Source organism: Martes martes (genome assembly GCF_963455335.1).
Source record: "Martes martes genome assembly, chromosome: 9".
Taxonomy (NCBI): Eukaryota; Metazoa; Chordata; class Mammalia; order Carnivora; family Mustelidae; genus Martes; species Martes martes.
The window spans coordinates 24675044-24692499 of NC_137896.1; the positions used below are offsets into that span (position 1 = coordinate 24675044).

Consider the following 17456-nt stretch of genomic DNA (forward strand, 5'->3'; position numbering starts at 1 on the left):
CTGGGGTTAGTGCCCAGGGGCGGGAGTGAAGGTGTGGGGTTTTGGAAGCAGGCGGGTCCTCCCAGAGCTGGGGGCAGGGCGGGGCGTTCACCTGTGGAGTCTCTCTCCAGGGTTCCCCGGGGGCCACCTGGATGGCACAGAATCTATTCCACCTCCCACCTACCCCAGGCCTGGCATGGAGATAGCGGTGGGGCCTGGAGAGAGGAACTCTGCGCTAACTTGGGGGATGGGCACCAACTCCACCCCCACCTACCAACCCCCAGGGTCCCCAGGCTCCAGAACAGGAGCTTTTCCTCCTTCCTGAGGCTGGTGCCCATGATGGTGGAGAGAAATTCATCCATCCATCCATCCTTCCCTTCCTTCATTCGTACCCCCTTCAGCAGGCATTTGCAGAGTACCTACTGTTTGTTGGGTGCCGGGGATCCAGAAATGAATGGAAGGAGCAAACCCCCAACCCCGAAGGAGGTGACCCGTAGAACCACGACGCAATTGCACGTGTTCTAGTAGCCACGTTTTTCTAAAGGTAAAAAGAAACAAGTGAATTCATTTTAACAGCACAGTTTATTTAACCCAATATATCCAAAATATTGTCATTCAACATTTAATACACAGTTATTAATGAGACGACATATACTCTTTTTCTCATATTATGTCTGCAAAATCTACTGACCTCACACCAAATTTAGAGTCATCACATTTCAAGCGCTCACCTGTCCTATCGGACAGTGCAGCTCTGGAGGAAGGACCAGATAAACCCATGACGCAGAAAGGCAGAGGCTGATGACAAGAATAAAGCAGGGGTGGGTGCCGCTTTCAATATGGTGGTCAGAGGAGGCCTCCAATTGGCACAGGCATGCCTTTGACCTGCAGGAGGAGAGGGAGTAGGCCAGGGGGATGTCTGGGGAAGAGCCCATAAGGCCAAGGGCAGGGCAGTGGGAAACAGATGGCCAAGGAGGCGATGGGAGCCTACAGGTTACTGTATGGATTTAAGAGACTTTGGCTATTGTTTTGTCATCCTTCTATAGGTACTGGCTCAGGCATCCCCTCCTCCAGGAAGCCTTCCTGACCCCCAAGCCTGCTGTGATCCACAGCCTCCTGGGATTCCCTCTGTCAAAGTCTGTGACACGTAGATCTGTTGCCTTGTTTCTGGGTGCTTGTGGGTCTGTCTCCTACCCAGGGCCCAGAACCACTACCTGGTGAGATGGGGAGGAGGGACGGTGTTTGCCACATAGCCTCAAAACCCCTGTCCTTACAGTATTCATCCTGATGACTTCAGACGCTGAGCCAGGTGACGCAATCACACCACTTTTTTAAAATTAACTTTTTATTCAACTAGAAAGCACATACAGAGAAGGGCCCAGATCCTAAGTTACAGCTCAATGCATAATTACTGATTGAGGACTCCAGCAGCCCCTCGTGTCCCCTCCGAGTCATTGCCTGTCGAGGGCGACCACAGTCCTGACATCCAACACAAGGGATGAGCTCCATGTGCTCTCGAGGGTCCGTGCGTGGAGTCGCTGGTGGGCGTGGTTTCCTGCTCTGTGTCTCTGAAACTCATTCATGTTGTGTGACGCAGTGATGTCCTCCCCTTTGCTCTCTACTGCTCTGTTCTGTGAACATACCACAGTTTGCTTCTCCCTTCTCCTGCGAGAGGCGCCTGGACTTCCCCAGACGTCCCCTGGGGCCCTGCAACATGAGTCCAGCCAGGTTAGCTGACTAATGCTCACCATTATAACCACTGCCCAGCCTGGTCCCTTGGAAGGCAGGAAAGTGCTACCTAGTTTCTGGCCTGCGTTGTCTTCTCCCAACTCCTTCCAAACACCATCCACATCCCAGACACCTGCAAGCTGCCTCAGGCCCCCAAGCTGAGTCAGAGATTGGGCCTGCCTGGGGGAATTAAAATACATATCTCCAGGCCCCACCTGGCCACCGTGACCCAGCAGGCCAGGGCTGGGGGGCCTGGGAACTGGCAGGTCTAACAAGCCTCTGAGGGCAATCTGATGGGCAGCCATATTGAGAGCCCCAGGGAGGGTGATGGGGAGCCAAGGAAGGGATTAGAGTGGGGAGGGGCTGGGGAGGGGCTGGGGGGACTTGAGGAAGTCAACTACCCCCAGGCATTAGCTCCTAGAGTGAAGACTCTGAAGCCAGAATTCTGGGGTTCAAAACCTGACTCTGACTGTCCAGTGACTTCTCTTGTAGAGCTGTGATTTCCCCATCTGCAAATTAGGTGCCCACCCTCCCCTGAGCGGTCTGGCTGTGAGGACAAATATCCTGGAAATGGACTTTAGGGCATTAAGAAAGGGTGCCCAGACTGCCCGAGAAATCCTGGGAATGGCAAGATCCCTGGGAAGTCTTTGCAGAGTTGAAAGTGGGCTGGGACGGGAGAAGGCAGAGTGGGTGGTGATTGAGGAGGACACAAATTTGGGGGAGCCTTGCGTGGTGTTCCTCTTCCCAGGGTTGGGCTCCTTGGCAGGCCCCTGAGTCGAGAGCTGTGGGCCCAGGGTCGGAAACCTGAATCAAAGACTTGCTTCTTTCTCGCTCTGTGACCTCGAGCCAGTCACACACCTTCTCTGGATTTCCTTACAGGAGAATGATGCATCCCGCTGCTGAGTGTGGCGTGACAGGGGAAGGAGGAGGTTTAGACGCGGGCAGACAGGGTTCACGTCCCAGCTGCACACGCGTGTACCCTTGGGCCCGTCACGTCACCCCTCTGAGCTTCCACTTGTTCATGTAGGGCTGGGAGAGAGTGGAAGGTGAGCAGGGCCCACGGGCCGAGAACCTCCATCGTTACCTTCCGAGGAGGTGGGGCTCCCTTGGCCAGCTTAGACCCCATTTCTGCCCCAGGGGAAATCCGGGGTAACTGGCCACTCAAAGAATGTTGAAATCAGATTAAGGTCAGAGCATCCGATCTCTCTCTCATTTCCCAGATGGGAAGACTGAAGTCCAGAGAGGAGCTGTGGCTTGTCCAAGGCCACAGAATATGCCCCTGGTCACACCATGGGGGGAGCCCAGACCTTCTGACTCTCACAGATATGTGCCTTGATTTCTCCATCAGAGCACTGGCCTGGGGAAGGTGACGGCGAGGCTTCAGGGGGCCGTGCATGTACTGTCGGAACATCCAAGGGCGGTCTGGGGGAGTGGAGGGGCGTCTCTGGCATGCCCAGGGTAGGGTATCAGCCAGCGCTGGGTCACCCAGGCCTCTGGATCTGCCAGGCCTGCCTCAATGCTTCCATTGTCCCGGCATTGGGGAAATGATGGGTGATGGGATTAGGCCTGGGATGGGAGATGAGGAGACAGCCCTGGCATCCGGGCCACGGCAAGGGAGGGCCGTCCCTCCTCTGTGGCGTCAGTCCAGGCCAGGCTGGGCCAGGGCGAACCTGCCAGGGCCCCACAGGCTCTGGGAGTGCTGGCCTCCTGACCAGACCTCTGGCCACACCATGCCACCCACAGACATGGAATCCTCCACCCTCACAGACCCACCCAGACCCCCCACGTACAAAGACTCACCCCTTGGGAAACAAAGACAGCCTAACAGACACACGCACTGATGCCCAGACACACAGCCCCATGGCTACCAACCCAGGAATTTTCAGAGCTGGAGCATCAACTGATCACCCCTGATGTACATTTTTTTTCCCCAAAGTCATGGATTTTTTCTTTTTTTTTTTACATTCTAGCAAATGACACCGATTTTTAAGGTCCATATAGAGGAGACTTGTTTTAAAATGCGTTGTTCACTTTGTTATGTATAAACATACATTTACTTTCTATTTTATATTTATTTTTAATTGAAATATACTTGACATACACCCTTGTCTAAATTGAAGGTGTACAGCATTTGCTTGTAAACAGAGTCCATGTAGAGAACAGTAGCCGTGCCAATCTTGGAAGAGGTGACAGGGCAGATACGGCAAATCCTGGGAGCCGATCCTCATGCGAGTGTTGTCTGTGAGACACAGAAACGCCCCCGCACAGACTCTGTACACGGGAACACACGGACACCCAGACAAGGATGGAAACCAGAGCTCCTACCCCACTCAAACCGCTACAGCGGACCCTCCCGTCCGCACACACCGCCCTTACCCACAGGCTATTTATTGACTGGCATGTGCTCACACACACACAAGCTGGCCCTTGGCCTTACACACTTAGCATCCCCCCACCCACCAATGCCAACCTGACACACCTGTTCACATCTCTCCGAGCCTCAAAAACTCATCTGTGGCTGACACTTATTGAGCACTTACTGTGTGCCAGACACCGTGCTCATGAGGACTTTTCATCATTTGATTGACTTAAACTTCAGGAAAACACTGCAGAAGTAGGTACTGGCATCATTCCCATTTTACAGGTGAGAAAACAGAGGTGAAATGACTTGCCCAGGGTATATGGCAAGGAGACAAAGCCAGGATTTGAATCCAGGGAGACTGGCCCAAGAGCCCAATTTCCAATCCCAGCCCTGTCTCCTGACTTGCCAGGTGCCTGGGGCCAGTTGTTCAACTTCTCTGATCCTCATTCTCCTCATCTGTGAAATGGGTACAGTTCTCGTGTCCGCCAGGTGTTGTGAGGGTTGCAGAGGCTGACATGGGAGAGCTTCTGCAGGCTCCCTGTGGATGGGGCCATCCTCAACACAAGATCTGGGGCAAGCAGCTGAGATGGGCTGAGAGGGGCGCTGCCATTGGCTAAGCTGTGTGACCTCATGAAGGGAGTTGGCCCTGTGCCTCAACTTCCCCATCTGTAAAATGGGGATGGCCATGGTTGTATGGGTTATTGGGTGGATGAAATGAGATAGTACAAGTAAAGTCTGGAGCATGGCATTCAGCAGGCGCTCCATATATGCCCACGTCTGCCCCTGAAGACTGTGACCAGTGTTTCCTTAGACTCCAAGCCAGTCTTGCACTCCAAAACCCACTGAAGGGGAAGAAAAGGCAGACGTCACTTTACTACAAATAGAGAGATCAAACCATCAGATGTTCTTGAGGAGCTTTCTCCTGTTTATTGCCAAGGCCCAGCCCAGGCTGGCCCCACTCACTCCTTGTGAAAGGGGGCGGCCACTCGCAATAAGGGGGCCTGGGCCACCGGCTCCAGTCGGGGGCTCCTCCAGGGGGCGCAGCTGGGCGGGTCCGTGGGGGCAACCAGCAGGCGAATCCTGCCCTGGTCAGTTCAGCTTCAAGTTCAGCACCAGGGCATTCTGAAAGGAAGCAAAGGGCCAGGTGGGGCCGGGGAACCATTGCACGGGATGGCTCAGGCCGGTGGCCAGGAAATGGAAGCCAGGGTGGTGTGTAGGAGCAGAGGATACGCTAGACCTTCCTGCAGCCCTTTGCATCTCTAAGTGTCTGTTTTCTCAACGATCAAATGGGGACAGCATCCCTACCTCCCAGAGTAGAGGGGTCAAATGAGAAACACGTACATTTAATGCTCCCTATTAAATACTTGGCATGCAGTGTAGTTAATATTTATTAAGCACTTACTGTATGCCTTTAGGTGAATTATCTCAATAGTTCTCTGAGGTAGATACACCCATATTATCAGCCCTATTTTAAGCAGCAGAAAAAGGTGAAGTCATTTGCCAGAGGTACCAGAGAAGGGAAGTAGCAGGACTCAAGTTTCCTTCTGGGGAGCCCCTGGCCAAGGGGAGCCCTAGGTCTGAGGAGGAGGTTCTTGTTCAAGAAAGCAGCAGGATTGTACTGATGGCCGCTGCCCTCCTCAGGCCTCCTCCCTCCAGGCTGACAGAAGCAGGCTTTTGCTCATCACTCACTGGCCAGAAGTACTGACTGACCTGGCTTTTCTTAGCTCCTTTCCTCACCTCTACTATGCCCAGCTCTGCCAGGTTGTAATCCATGTCCAGAAGGTCTGGAAGTGGGAACCCAACTTGGAGCACATCTGAGAAACACAGTGAAAGTCATTTGAGTTGATGGCTCTGCAGTCGATTGATTACTCCTAAAAGCCACTCCTTGGCCACTGGGAGCAGAGTAGTGGGGAAATAGCACAGGGACGGCTTCATGACCTCTGCCAGCCAGCATGGCATAGAGAATGTAAGCCTGGTCACCAGGCATCCCAGGTCTGGGGCAAGATCTGACTCATGGTGTGGGGTCCAGAGCCGAGGGTCCCAAACTGTGGGAGGGGCCTTTGTCCCCAGAAAGGTGACATTCAGACTCCATTAACTTCAAAGACCCGGCAGTGACAATCCACTCCCTCTTAGCCTCCCTTATCTGGAGTCAGTGAAGGGGATTTGAGGCCACCAAGGTGGCATCCCCTCCTTACAGTGTTTCTTGACACCAGTAAAATCAAAGCCCCCTGGAGCCCTCACCATTGACTACTGGGACGTACGCTTCTCGGAGATAATCAGTAATGAAGCCAGTCAACTTCTTTTCCTGGGAGTAAGAGAGAAAGAGAGAACACCCACATCCCATCATTTGATTCAACTCAATTCAACAGATTTTTGCAGCCCTCACTTCATCCAGGTCTGGGGGGCCACAGGAATGCCTATTAGAGACATCAAATTGTCCACCAAGCATCGAAACTGGGCTGGACCCTGTTTGACTGTATGCTAATGCCCTACACTTCCACTTAGTCCCTGTTGAGTGACATGATGGGCCTTGGGTCATGGTGCAGGCACGGAGGAATTGAGGACACAGAGGGTGACCTGTGGGTCCCATGTTGCTCCTACAGAAAACTCAGTAGTTTTGATCAGTCATTCATTCACTACCTCTCTGTACCTGTTTCCCCATCTGTGAAAATGGAATAAAATAGTGCATATGCCCAGGGATTCAGTGAGTTTGGGTAGAGCACAGAGCACAGAGTGTTTACGAAGTGCTATTGTTGTTATTATTATTGGTGCCTACTGGTCATGTTCTGTCCTAGGACCTGAGGCTACAGAGACTAATAAAAATGACAGCTGGGCCAACCCACCCAGCCCAGGCTGCTGCTATGCACAACAGTGTAATTAAAATCAATCCACGGAGATGTCTAGATTCTATCCAGAAAAGGAGAGGGACTCAGAGAGGCTAAGTGAATTTCCCAAGGTCACACAGCAAGCCAGCTGCCCCAAGCCCCAGCATGAGCTGCTCTATTCCCTCTGCCTCCATTTCAGGGGCCATCCCTGCAGTGCCAAGGGAGAACAAGGACAGTCTTGCCCTCAAACTAGACCAGAAAGAAGCACTTGAGATACTTACATTGAAAGCACCAATCGATGAAGACTCCCGTGACAGGCTCAGTAATCTGCATAGGGTTGCAGGGGCAGGGGACAAGGAGTGGGCAGGGCAGTCAGAGCTACTGCTCCTGGCCACGGATAAAGGGGATCTCCAACACCTACAGACCCTCCCTGATGCAGAAGTCCCTACACAGCCTTCAGACCAGGTGCTCGTAAGTCTCTACTTGGATACTACCTATGACGGAGCACTCCTCTCCTTTCATTACAGCCTATTTTGTTTCCTACAGCTCAAACCACCCCTTCTTCTCATGGGTCCTGACTCTTCCCTCTGGGACTCCCAGCCATGTCTATGCTTCTGCCCAAGGCTAGGCATGCAAGGGTTTGCTGCCCAATGAATCAGTCCCATATCCCTGCAGGACATAGGATTAAGACCCTTCACGTGACCCCCTCCCTGCACAGCCTCCAATAAGCACTAATACATGATGGCACCCGTGATGGTCATCTGATTTTGTCTTCCCAAATTCTATTCTCTATTCAGTAGCAGACCTCCCATTTTCCACTCTCATTCCAAGGCATACAGAGTCCCAGGGTGAGCACGACCTGGACCTGACCAATCAGAACATTTGATCTCTGGCGTCAGTGGCTAGTTTCCAACTGGTGATGTGACCCATGCTAAACCAATGGGAAGCAGCCTTGGACTTAGAACTGAGCCCCCATTGGACAAGAGGCCTCTCTTGGTGTTGGGGTCACTTTGCCACCACCTAGGGACAGGCTGCCTGAGAATTTAGCCAACAGAGTGGACAGTGAAGATCAAGGGAAGAGGGAGATCCTGAGGACTTTGTGTACCTAAGATCCAGCCATGCCTGAAATTAAGAAATTAAGATCTACCCCTAGAGTTTTCAATTATGTGAGCCCAAAGATTCTCTTTTGGGCTTAAGCCAGTTAAGTTGGAATTGTCTCTGGCACCGAAAGAATCCTGACCTGATACAAGTCAGATCCAAGATTAAGACAAATGTAAAAAGTAATGAGGAAGAGTACGGCGTTGAAGTAGGACAATGAATATAATGTATGGAGCCAGTGCTTCACATAGAGACAGAGCTCTATAAATGTTAACTATTAGTAGTAGAAGGACAGGCTTCCAGGAGGAGGTGGCACTTATGGTGGGTGCCAGGTGGCAGGTGACATTTGGATGACATGGGCAAAAGCTTATTAATGGAAAAGGGGACATTGACCCATGATCAGACTCACTGTGCAAGAGCCTAGAAGAGCTGAAGCAGTGGTGGGAGAATTTGAGAGGGGCCTTGAGTGCCAGGCTAGGATTTGGGAGAAGATCATGCAAATAATGGGGAGCTATTGAGGATTCTAGAAGTGTGATAGTGACCAGAGCAGCCCGCAGTGTGGGTCATGCTGGATGGATCAGAGAGAGATCCTGGAGCAGAAAAACCAAGCACTTGTGGTAATGCCCATGCAGGGGAATAAGGACACCAGCATGGGCAGCAGAATCCTACCTGTCCAGAGAGGTGACCATCTGCAGACGGTTCTCATGAACTGAGTACTGGATTTTCAGGTTGAAGTGCTGGCAGGTGGCAGAAGGGGACAAAAGCAGGGAGAAGGCAGTAGGTGCCCCATAAGGGCTGGTAAAACCCAGGGGCTCCACCACCTTCCCTGCATCATTGCCATGGCAAAGCAGGGGTCTTCCTCTCTGCCCATCCCACCCTCAGGAACTGAATCTAGTAGTCTCCCCCTGCCCCCAGCCCAGATTCCTCAGCATCTCTGTACCTGCCCCAGGACTAGACTCTTAAAAATATCTGGCACCGGGGCACTTGAGTGGCTCAGTTGGTTGGGCATCTGCCTTTGGCTCAGGTCATGATCCCAGGATCCTGGGATCAAGCCCCATGTCGGGTTCCCTGTTCAGTGGGAGCCTACTTCTCCCTCTCCTCCTTACCCATGCTCTCTTCTCATTATCTCTGTCTCTCTCTCAAATAATTAAATAAAATTTAAAAATATATATCTGGCACCTCGTAGGTCCTTGCACACACCACGTTATTGCTCCAGCCTTTGCACATCCTGTTATATCTACATGGGGTGCCTTCTATCACCAGCATTAACCCTTTCTGTGGCCAGCTTCTGCTCAACCTTGAAAACATAGCACAGGCATCACCTCCTCTGGGAAGTCCTCTGTGATTTCATCAACTAGATTTGAGATCTTTCTAAGCTCCTATATTTCCTAGGTGAGCCCTTTTCAGCCCTTGTATATGCTAATGAATGTTGGAGGAAGGAAAGGAGGTATAGAAGGGGGGGAGGAGATAGGCATGGAGGGAGGAGAGAGAAAGGAAGGACCCAACTATTGACCCTCAGTTTGTTGATCTTTCTATCCATTCGAAGGTTCAGTGGCAGAGCCAAGGATCAGATATCAGGTGACAGCTCCCAGGAGGTTAGGATCACATAATTGGGATTAATTAAGGATTTTTCAATACATTACTTGGCTGTCAACTAAAATCCTACACTCCAGCCTTGAAGGTGGGGCTTAAATGGGAAAGAGACTGTACTCACACTTTCCAGGAGAAAGAGGGATACAGGCGCCTTGCCCCGCCGCCGAACAGCAAACATCTCCAGGGTGCCATGGAGGTGCAGTAGGCTATTGCCTGTCTCCATGGTGATCTTGGGGGGCTTGTTTATCCTGATCTGGGTCACCAAGGGCTTCGGCTTGGGATAAGCCTTAGCTACCTACAGAAACCAGGACACTCCCCTCAGGGCCCACCCTCAGATGGGTGGCTTCAGCTAAAACCAGGAGTCCATCATGTAGTAGGTGATTGGTACCCTGGATACAGGAAACATGACATGCAAGGGCTGGGATGTGTCTACCAGGAAACAAAAGAAACAAAACAAGCAGTCTGGCTCTTTCTTATTAGACTTAGAAAGTGTAACCCACAAAACCTGAGCTGTTTCTATGCTAGACCCAAAGAGTACTTTATGGAGAAGTCAGGATGATTCTATATCAGACAAGGGAAATGTGACCTTGAAAGTCTGCCTCCCAAATCCCTGTCCCTTCAACTGGAGAACAGGGCAGGGAGACATGGTGATCATGAGCAGTCAGGGCACTCACTTTAGGGATGAAGCCAGCCAGGGTCTTCGTGGTTTGTGGGGGCAGTTGACCAATCTACAAAATAAATCAAGGTTAAGATTATTGAAGTCTTCCCCTGTCCTTCTGAACAGACACCTCCTCTGAGTCTATAAGGTGAGCCCTCTCTGGTTCCCTCCAGCATATTATCAGTCTGTGATTAAGTAGATAAGGAGCTCCCGGGTAGCCCAGATTGTGGCTTACATGACCCAATGTCCATGGCTCTTAGCATAAGGTCAGATGCTGAGAAAATGTTGGATGAAAAACTGGCAGACAGATGGGGGAATGGATGGATATGATGCATGAGAGGAGGGTGGGTGAATGGACTTGTGGGTGCATAGATGAATGGGGAAATGGATCAACAAATGAGTGCTGAATGGATTCGTGGATGGATGGATGCGCACTTATGAAAGAGAACGAATAATAGATAGGCAGGTGGATGGGGTGGGTGGAGGGATGAAAGGAATGATGGATGGGAGGATGGGTAGGTAAGAAGATGTGGGGTGGTCTGATAAGTGGATGGGAGAGTGGATAAGGAATAGATTGATAGGTGGGAGGACGGATGAGAAGGTGCATGAACGGATGGAGGGTGTATGGGTGGGAGGATGAATTGACAGAACAGTGGTGATGGATGGAAAGATGGATGAATGGCCAGATGAGTAGGAGGATGGATAATGGAGAGTTGGGTAGGTAGATGGGTGTTTGGGTGGTGAAGGACAGATGTATAGACTCACTTCTTTGGTCCTATCAGAACCTGTGGATGGATGGCAACTGGATGGATAGAGTCTAGGGCATGAATACATGATGGTGAGATGGATGGACAAGGGGCAGATGACTGGATAAGAAAATGTGGATGGATGGCCAAAGCACGAGACTTGTAGGTTGATCTATAAATACTTGGTTGCATGGACAGTTGGATGGACAGATGAGTAGATGGTGGTTACGTGGACAGAGAGATGGTCGGTGCTGGGACACGCTGATAATAGAGACCCAAATCAGTCCTGGCAGCTCCAGGCTTGGTGCTTTCCCCAGCCCCAGGATAATTCTCAGAACAGACACACCAAGCAGGGACTGTCATTACGGGGCAGCTCACCTTCGTATCATGGACATTCACATCGAACGACTTCTGCAGAAGGGCCAGCTCTGCGGTGAGGAAGGTGGCTGAGAGCAGCAGCTGTGAGGAGCCTTCAGCATAGCCTTCAGGGAACTCGAAGGCCTCCCCAGCGTTGGCAGGCTGGATGGTGCTGCCCTCTTGCTGTTGCACTGTAGGCTGTGGGACAGCGGGGAGAGATGCTCGGCCTTGGCCATGAAGGACTGTGGCTGGGGACAAGACTCTGTCCTCCTTGGTGCGCCTGGGTGGCTCAGTGGGTTAAAGCCTCTGCCTTCGGCTCAGGTCCTGATCCCAGGGTCCTGGGATCGAGCCCTGCATCGGGCTCTCTGCTCAGCGGGGAGCCTGCTTCCCTTCCTCTCTCTCTCTCTCTCTCTGCCTGCCTCTCTGCCTACTTGTGACCTGTCAAATAAATAAATAAATCTTTAAAAAAAAAAAAAAAAGACTCTGTCCTCCAAACTAAGAGGCGCTCAAACCAGCCCTCAAGTCAGCAAGTCACTAGATGGTAGGGCCAACAGCAGGCTATTCTCCCAGGGTACAGATGGGTAAACTGAGGCCTGTGAGGATAAGGGAATCAGTCACTAAGCCACAGGTGGTCACTCATGGGATTGCTTAAGTAACCCCAGTTAATCTGACTGGGTTGGAGCTCTCGTTGATGTAGACGCGCTTTCTGCTTATACTCAGAAGGAAGTATACAACGTAAAGGAAGCAAACAACGCAGGGCCTGGGAGAACCGCACCAGAGGAAGGCTTCACAAGAAGATGATATTGTGGGGTTTTTCTTCCCACTCCTGGAAGAGGCGTCTCACCTAGTCACCTGGAGTTCTGGAGACCTGGCTGAGGACCCACCTCTGCCACCAACTCCCAGTGAGACCCAAGTCCTGCCTCCCCCACCACCTGGCCCCAGTGTTCCCATCTGTACAACTGGGTGAGCCACTCTTTGCAAGAAGCAGACAGCCTTCAGAAGGTGTGAGTGTGAGGTCAGCAGTCCTGGGAGTCAGCTCAGGACTCAGGATTCATGTTGAGAGCAGAAAGAGGGAGAAAGCTTCGGTGTCAGGGAACACTCTCCTGGGGGGCTTGGTCTGCCAGGGCCGTAAGGACCCTCCCACCCTCCGCAGCCCAGTCCAGCCACCTCCCCAGCAGAAGCAGGCTGGTGAGATCCCAGGCCCCGGGTGGTCCCCTGGCACTTACGCTGAAGTCTACTTGGACGTAGCTGGCCGTGGTGGTCGGCATGGACGTCAGGACATATTTGATCGTGCCCATCTGGCCCACGGGCATGGGGGCTGTGCAAGAGGGGGTCTACTCAGAGAGGGTCCAACTAGGGGCAGGTCATAGATGCTGGCATCAGCCAGCTGCTACATGAGCTGACCGGGGTACCAGGAGCCTTGGCCCTCTGTGTGACCCAAGGCAAGTTGCTTAGCATCTCTGGGCCTCAGTAATTTCATCTGTAGAATGGAGCTAGTGGTGGCTGGCCTGGAAATCCCGCTCCCTTGCATCACTCTGCGGCCACAGAACTCGAGAGTTTCCTGAGGGCTGCTGTGGCTCAGTTCCCACAACAGACTGGCATGATCAGGATTCTTGGCCCTGTTTTACAGATGCGTAGACTGAGGCTCAGAGGAGTAAAGTGTCCCAGGCCATGCTGCTGAGCACATGGGCCAGTTTTCTTCATTCGCAGCCATTGGGTTTTCCTCTCACCCCACTAAGGAACCCCGTGAACCCTGAGATAGCAGATGCCATAGATCCCCAGGGGCAGAGGAAAGAGTCAGGTATCATCACTATAGGATTACTATTCAGGGTGTGAGGTTTGTGGAAGAGCCCACCATGACTGCTGTCCTTGGAGTCTCAGGGATCATGGATAGAACATTGGATGGAAGGCTGAGACAAAAATCCCAGAGTCCCCCAGGTCCTCAGGTTTCCCATCTGGACAGTTGGGGGATGGACAGGCACCGAGACCTTAGACCTCTTCTGTCCCAAGGCTGGGCTTGGAGCAGGCGCTTGAATGGGGAATGAAGGCTGCCAAATCCAGCCATCCAGATGTCCCCATGTGGGAGCGAGGCGTGGCTGGGGCCACTCACCATTCAGGCTGGCCCACTTCCTGTTCACGTACACCAGGACGGCGTCGATGGCTGGACACATCTGGAAGCAGAGAAGGCGCTGGGCTGAGGGGGCCCCGGCATGGAGGACCTCATTCCTCACAGCTGAATGGGACTCCATGGGGAGACCCAAGAGTCCTGGAGGGACAGGGACTGGAGGGGAAACCGAGGCCCCAAGTCACACAGAAAGTCAGTGGCAGAGCCTGGCCTAGAGTCCCAAGCTCCGGACCACAGTCTGCAGAATCAGCAAGGACTGGTCCCCCAGCAAATGGTAAGCATTCCTCCTTCTGTGCTCGTGGCAGACATCACTAAATGATCAAAGCACTTTCTCCCCCTGAGGCAGCCAAAGCCTCAGAGTCCTCCTCAGTCAGTCAGAGTGGCACTCGAGAGAAAAGGCGCTTGCCAGCCCTGGTCTGAGCACTGCCCTGGTTGTAGGTGCAGGTGGAGGCTTGCTCCGGGCACTCACCAGGCTGGGAAGAACTTTGTGTAGTGTGCTGTCCAGGAACTTGTTGACAACCTTAGGCAGCATGCTGGACACAGAGGATGGGGACAGGGCATAGATGGTAGGCAGTTAGGCACAGGAGACATACAGGGACACGACAAAGGGAGTGACTCAGGGAGCGGGACACTGGGCAGTGGCGGCAACGTGGACCCCACCCAACTCCCCAGCCACGGAGTCCCTCACTTGCTAGGCATGTTGGTCTTCACGCTGACCAGGATGATCTCACAGCCCTCGCTCTTAAACACGGGGAGGCCCGTTTCCTCATCTTGCAGAAGCCGGTCGGTGGCTGTGATGTTCAGAGCCACGATGATCTCCATGTTCCCACCCATGAAGCTGGAGGGGTGGGCAAGCAGGCATCATGGACAGCTATGCCACTGTGGCCACTATCCCTGTCTCATCTTTGCTCTCAGTCTCAGCAGCTCTGGGAGGGGGAAAGGGTAAGAGGCACCACCCCCACAGGACAGAAAAAAGGGTGGGACCTGCCCAAGGTCACAAAACCAGTCTTCCTGTTCCCTCTTGCTTTGGGGAATTCCTACACATCCTTTAAAACCCTACTCAGCTATCATTATTGCCCCGAAGCCTTTTTTGATTGCCCTCACACTGCTAGTGCTTCCTCTGCGCTAGGCTAAGCACTCAGTCTGCGATCGTCTGGGCTCAGGTCTGGTTCCCACCCAATGCAGGAACCAGATATGCCCATCTCAGAGCACAGCGCCCAGACGGTCTACAGTAGGTACTCAATAAATGTACACAGAAGAATAAGACAAGGGCATCCTCCTCTCCCCCTCCCCTCCTCTGCCATCCTCACCTCTTGCCAGTGATGGTCATGCCGGTGGACACACACTGGAAGATACCCACTCCAGGGATGAAGTTCAAGGTGATGACAGGCAGCTGCACATCCTTCACTTTCATACTGGGAGGGGTCAGACATCCACAGCAATGAGAACCCAACAGTTGAAACCCAGACCCTGAACCCGTTCCTCCACCACCTTGTCGGGAACTCTTGGGTAAATCCCCCTGTCCTGTCACAGGGATAAGTCTGCATCCTGGGGCCATCGTGAGACGCAAAGGCTGGAACCTGTTTGTACACAGTACTTGCCATGTGTGAATCAGGACAGTTGGTTGTATGGCCTTGGGCTGTACCCTTCCCCTTTGGGGGCTTCAGCTTCCCCATTGGCAAGATGGGGAGGTTTGCCAATGGTGTCACTGTTGGCATTTTGGGCAGAATTCATTCTTTATTGTGGGGGGCTGTCCTGTGTCTCGTAGGATGTTTAGCAGCATCGCTGTTTCCCGACATTGCCAAATGTCCCTTGGAGGCAAAATCCCCCATGGTTGAGAACCACCAGTTGAGATCCAGGATAATAAAGATGTGGCTCATCTAACACCCTCTATCACCACCATTGCTGACCCGAGCTCTCGGCAGACGCTGCTAATTGGTCACAGTCTATTTCCTGCTCAGTGCAGAGCGCTCAGAGCCCATCCTCCCCAGCACGTCCCAGGCAGGCTCCTCTCCCTTCTGCCCTCTCAGGTCCTGGACACAGCATTCCCCGCCACCCTCTGCCCTGCCACCCCCGAAGCCCATCCCCTGCTCACTTGGTGATGCCCTTCATGGGCTTCTTGCTTGCCTCAGCTGCCATCTGTTCCAGGATGTGGCTCTCATCCATGGCGCTCTGCACCTCTGGATGGGATGGGGGGGCTTGTCACAGAGAGATGCTTAGCGGGGGTCCCCACTGCTTTCCTGTCTGGAGCCAACTTCTCAGGCATCCCAGGCATAGGCCAGTCACAAGTGGCACGGATCTGTGCCCACAGTCCCTGTGCCCTGCCCTGGGCTGGGTGATCGGGGGACTCGGAGAAGATCCACACCTGGCCCCTGTCCTCCACCAGCCTCATGCAGCAGACAGTCACCAGCAATGACAGTAACAAGTGACAAGAGCCATAGTATGCAGACAGTTGGAGGAACCGCAGGAGGGGTTTGGTCCAGGAGGAGAAGAGTTAGGGAAGGCTTCCAAGAGGAGGTGCCCCATCGGCTGGTTCTTGAAGGAGGGATGGGAATTTTCACCAGGAGGCAGAGACGTAAAGAAGGCTAGTCCATGAAAAATGCATAAGTGGAGAGGCGAGGAAGAAGGCAGCATAGGAAGTCAAGAGTGAGAAATTCAGCAAGGCTGGAGGGCAGGGCCGGACATGACAGAGAGGAAGCAGTCTGCAGGGGGCATATCATGGAGGTCCGAACCCCAAGCTAGCGTATTGACTTTATCCTGTGGCCCAGCCACCCTCAAAGCTGCGTGATGAGGGAGCATCTGAGAGCTTGTTAAAGATGCAGATGCTGCTGGTTCCCCACTGGGGGTCCCAGCCCCGAATGGCACCGTGCCAGAAACACCGTCAGAGACCGATTCCCAGAAAGGGGACAAAGACAGAGCTGGAGGAATTGTCATCAGCTCTTTGCAGCAGCACGTGACTTCATTTCCCCTGACGTCACACAGCAAATTGTTGGCAGAGCTGGGGTTTGGCTCCGGTCTGTCTTCCCCACAACCCTCTTATGGCCCTAGCCTGCTGTCAGGGCCTGGAGAGGCTCTGGGAAAGCAGGGTTTCCAGCTCTGCCTCCAACTTGTGGAGGGACCCTGGACAAGTCACCCCATATTCTCTGGGTCTCAGTTTCCTCCTCAGTCAAATGGAGGAATAATATCATTGCTGTTAACTTTTATTTTGAGGATCATGGGATGCTCAAGGCCATGCAAACAGGAGCAGTCACCACGCCCCACCTGCCCCCAGCCCCGCGCCCGGCCCACCAGCTCACCGCGGTTCATGATGTCCATGCCCAGCCGCAGCCGTGCCCCGGGGTCTGCTCGGGTGTGGGTCAGCAGGCCGCAGAGGGCCAGAAACAGGATCCGCAGCATGGCTCCACCTGTGCCATGGGGCCGCAGTTGGGTGCAGCCCCCCCCAGGCCCCAGTTTCTCTGGGGGCCTCCTATGCTCCAAAAGAGAACAGGCCCCCTGGATGGTCTTTGGGGTCCAGGAGCCTTTGAACTCCAGCCAGTTCCACAAACCTCATTGCTGACTTCCAGAGGGGTCAGAAGTGTCCAGATTAAACACAGAGCCTCAGGGGCACCCCAGGAAGGTCACTTCCCTTTTCTAAGCCTCAGTTTCCCCATCTGTGGACACGATGTATTCTGACCAGCCTGCATTATGGGGTTGGTGGGGGGGTTCAGCTGCTATTTTTCATAAGTTCAAGGGCAGCTCACTGCCAGGCAATGCTGGGGCCGCAGAGGGGACTGGGAACTCCCACCATAGTGTGGGAATGGGGGAACCCTCTGCTCCCCCAATCCTGATACTACAGCCAATGGCATCCCCCACTTCCTTTGGCTCAATCTCACTTCCAGAAATCTCAAGTCACAGCTCGTTAAGGTCCCTTGAGATATTACCACACCAGAAAGGAAACTGAGGCACACACACAGGTTGGTAGGCAGTGAGTAGGGAACTGAATAAG

The 17456-nt window shown here is 53.1% G+C and overlaps 1 protein-coding gene across 1 annotated transcript; it reads right to left on the reverse strand.

The window, feature by feature from the left end:
- Positions 1-4978: 4978 nt before the first annotated feature.
- On the reverse strand, positions 4979-16867 carry BPIFB6 (BPI fold containing family B member 6; the record flags this gene model as incomplete). Its single annotated transcript, XM_080814487.1, has 15 exons — positions 4979-5191; positions 5807-5883; positions 6311-6374; positions 7176-7221; positions 8662-8729; positions 9707-9880; positions 10260-10313; positions 11368-11544; positions 12573-12664; positions 13457-13517; positions 13941-14004; positions 14160-14309; positions 14782-14886; positions 15567-15651; positions 16768-16867. 15 exons carry the CDS (start codon positions 16865-16867, stop codon positions 5159-5161), a joined length of 1350 nt encoding a protein of 449 aa, XP_080670613.1. The 3' UTR covers positions 4979-5158.
- Between the last annotated feature and the right edge of the window lie 589 nt (positions 16868-17456).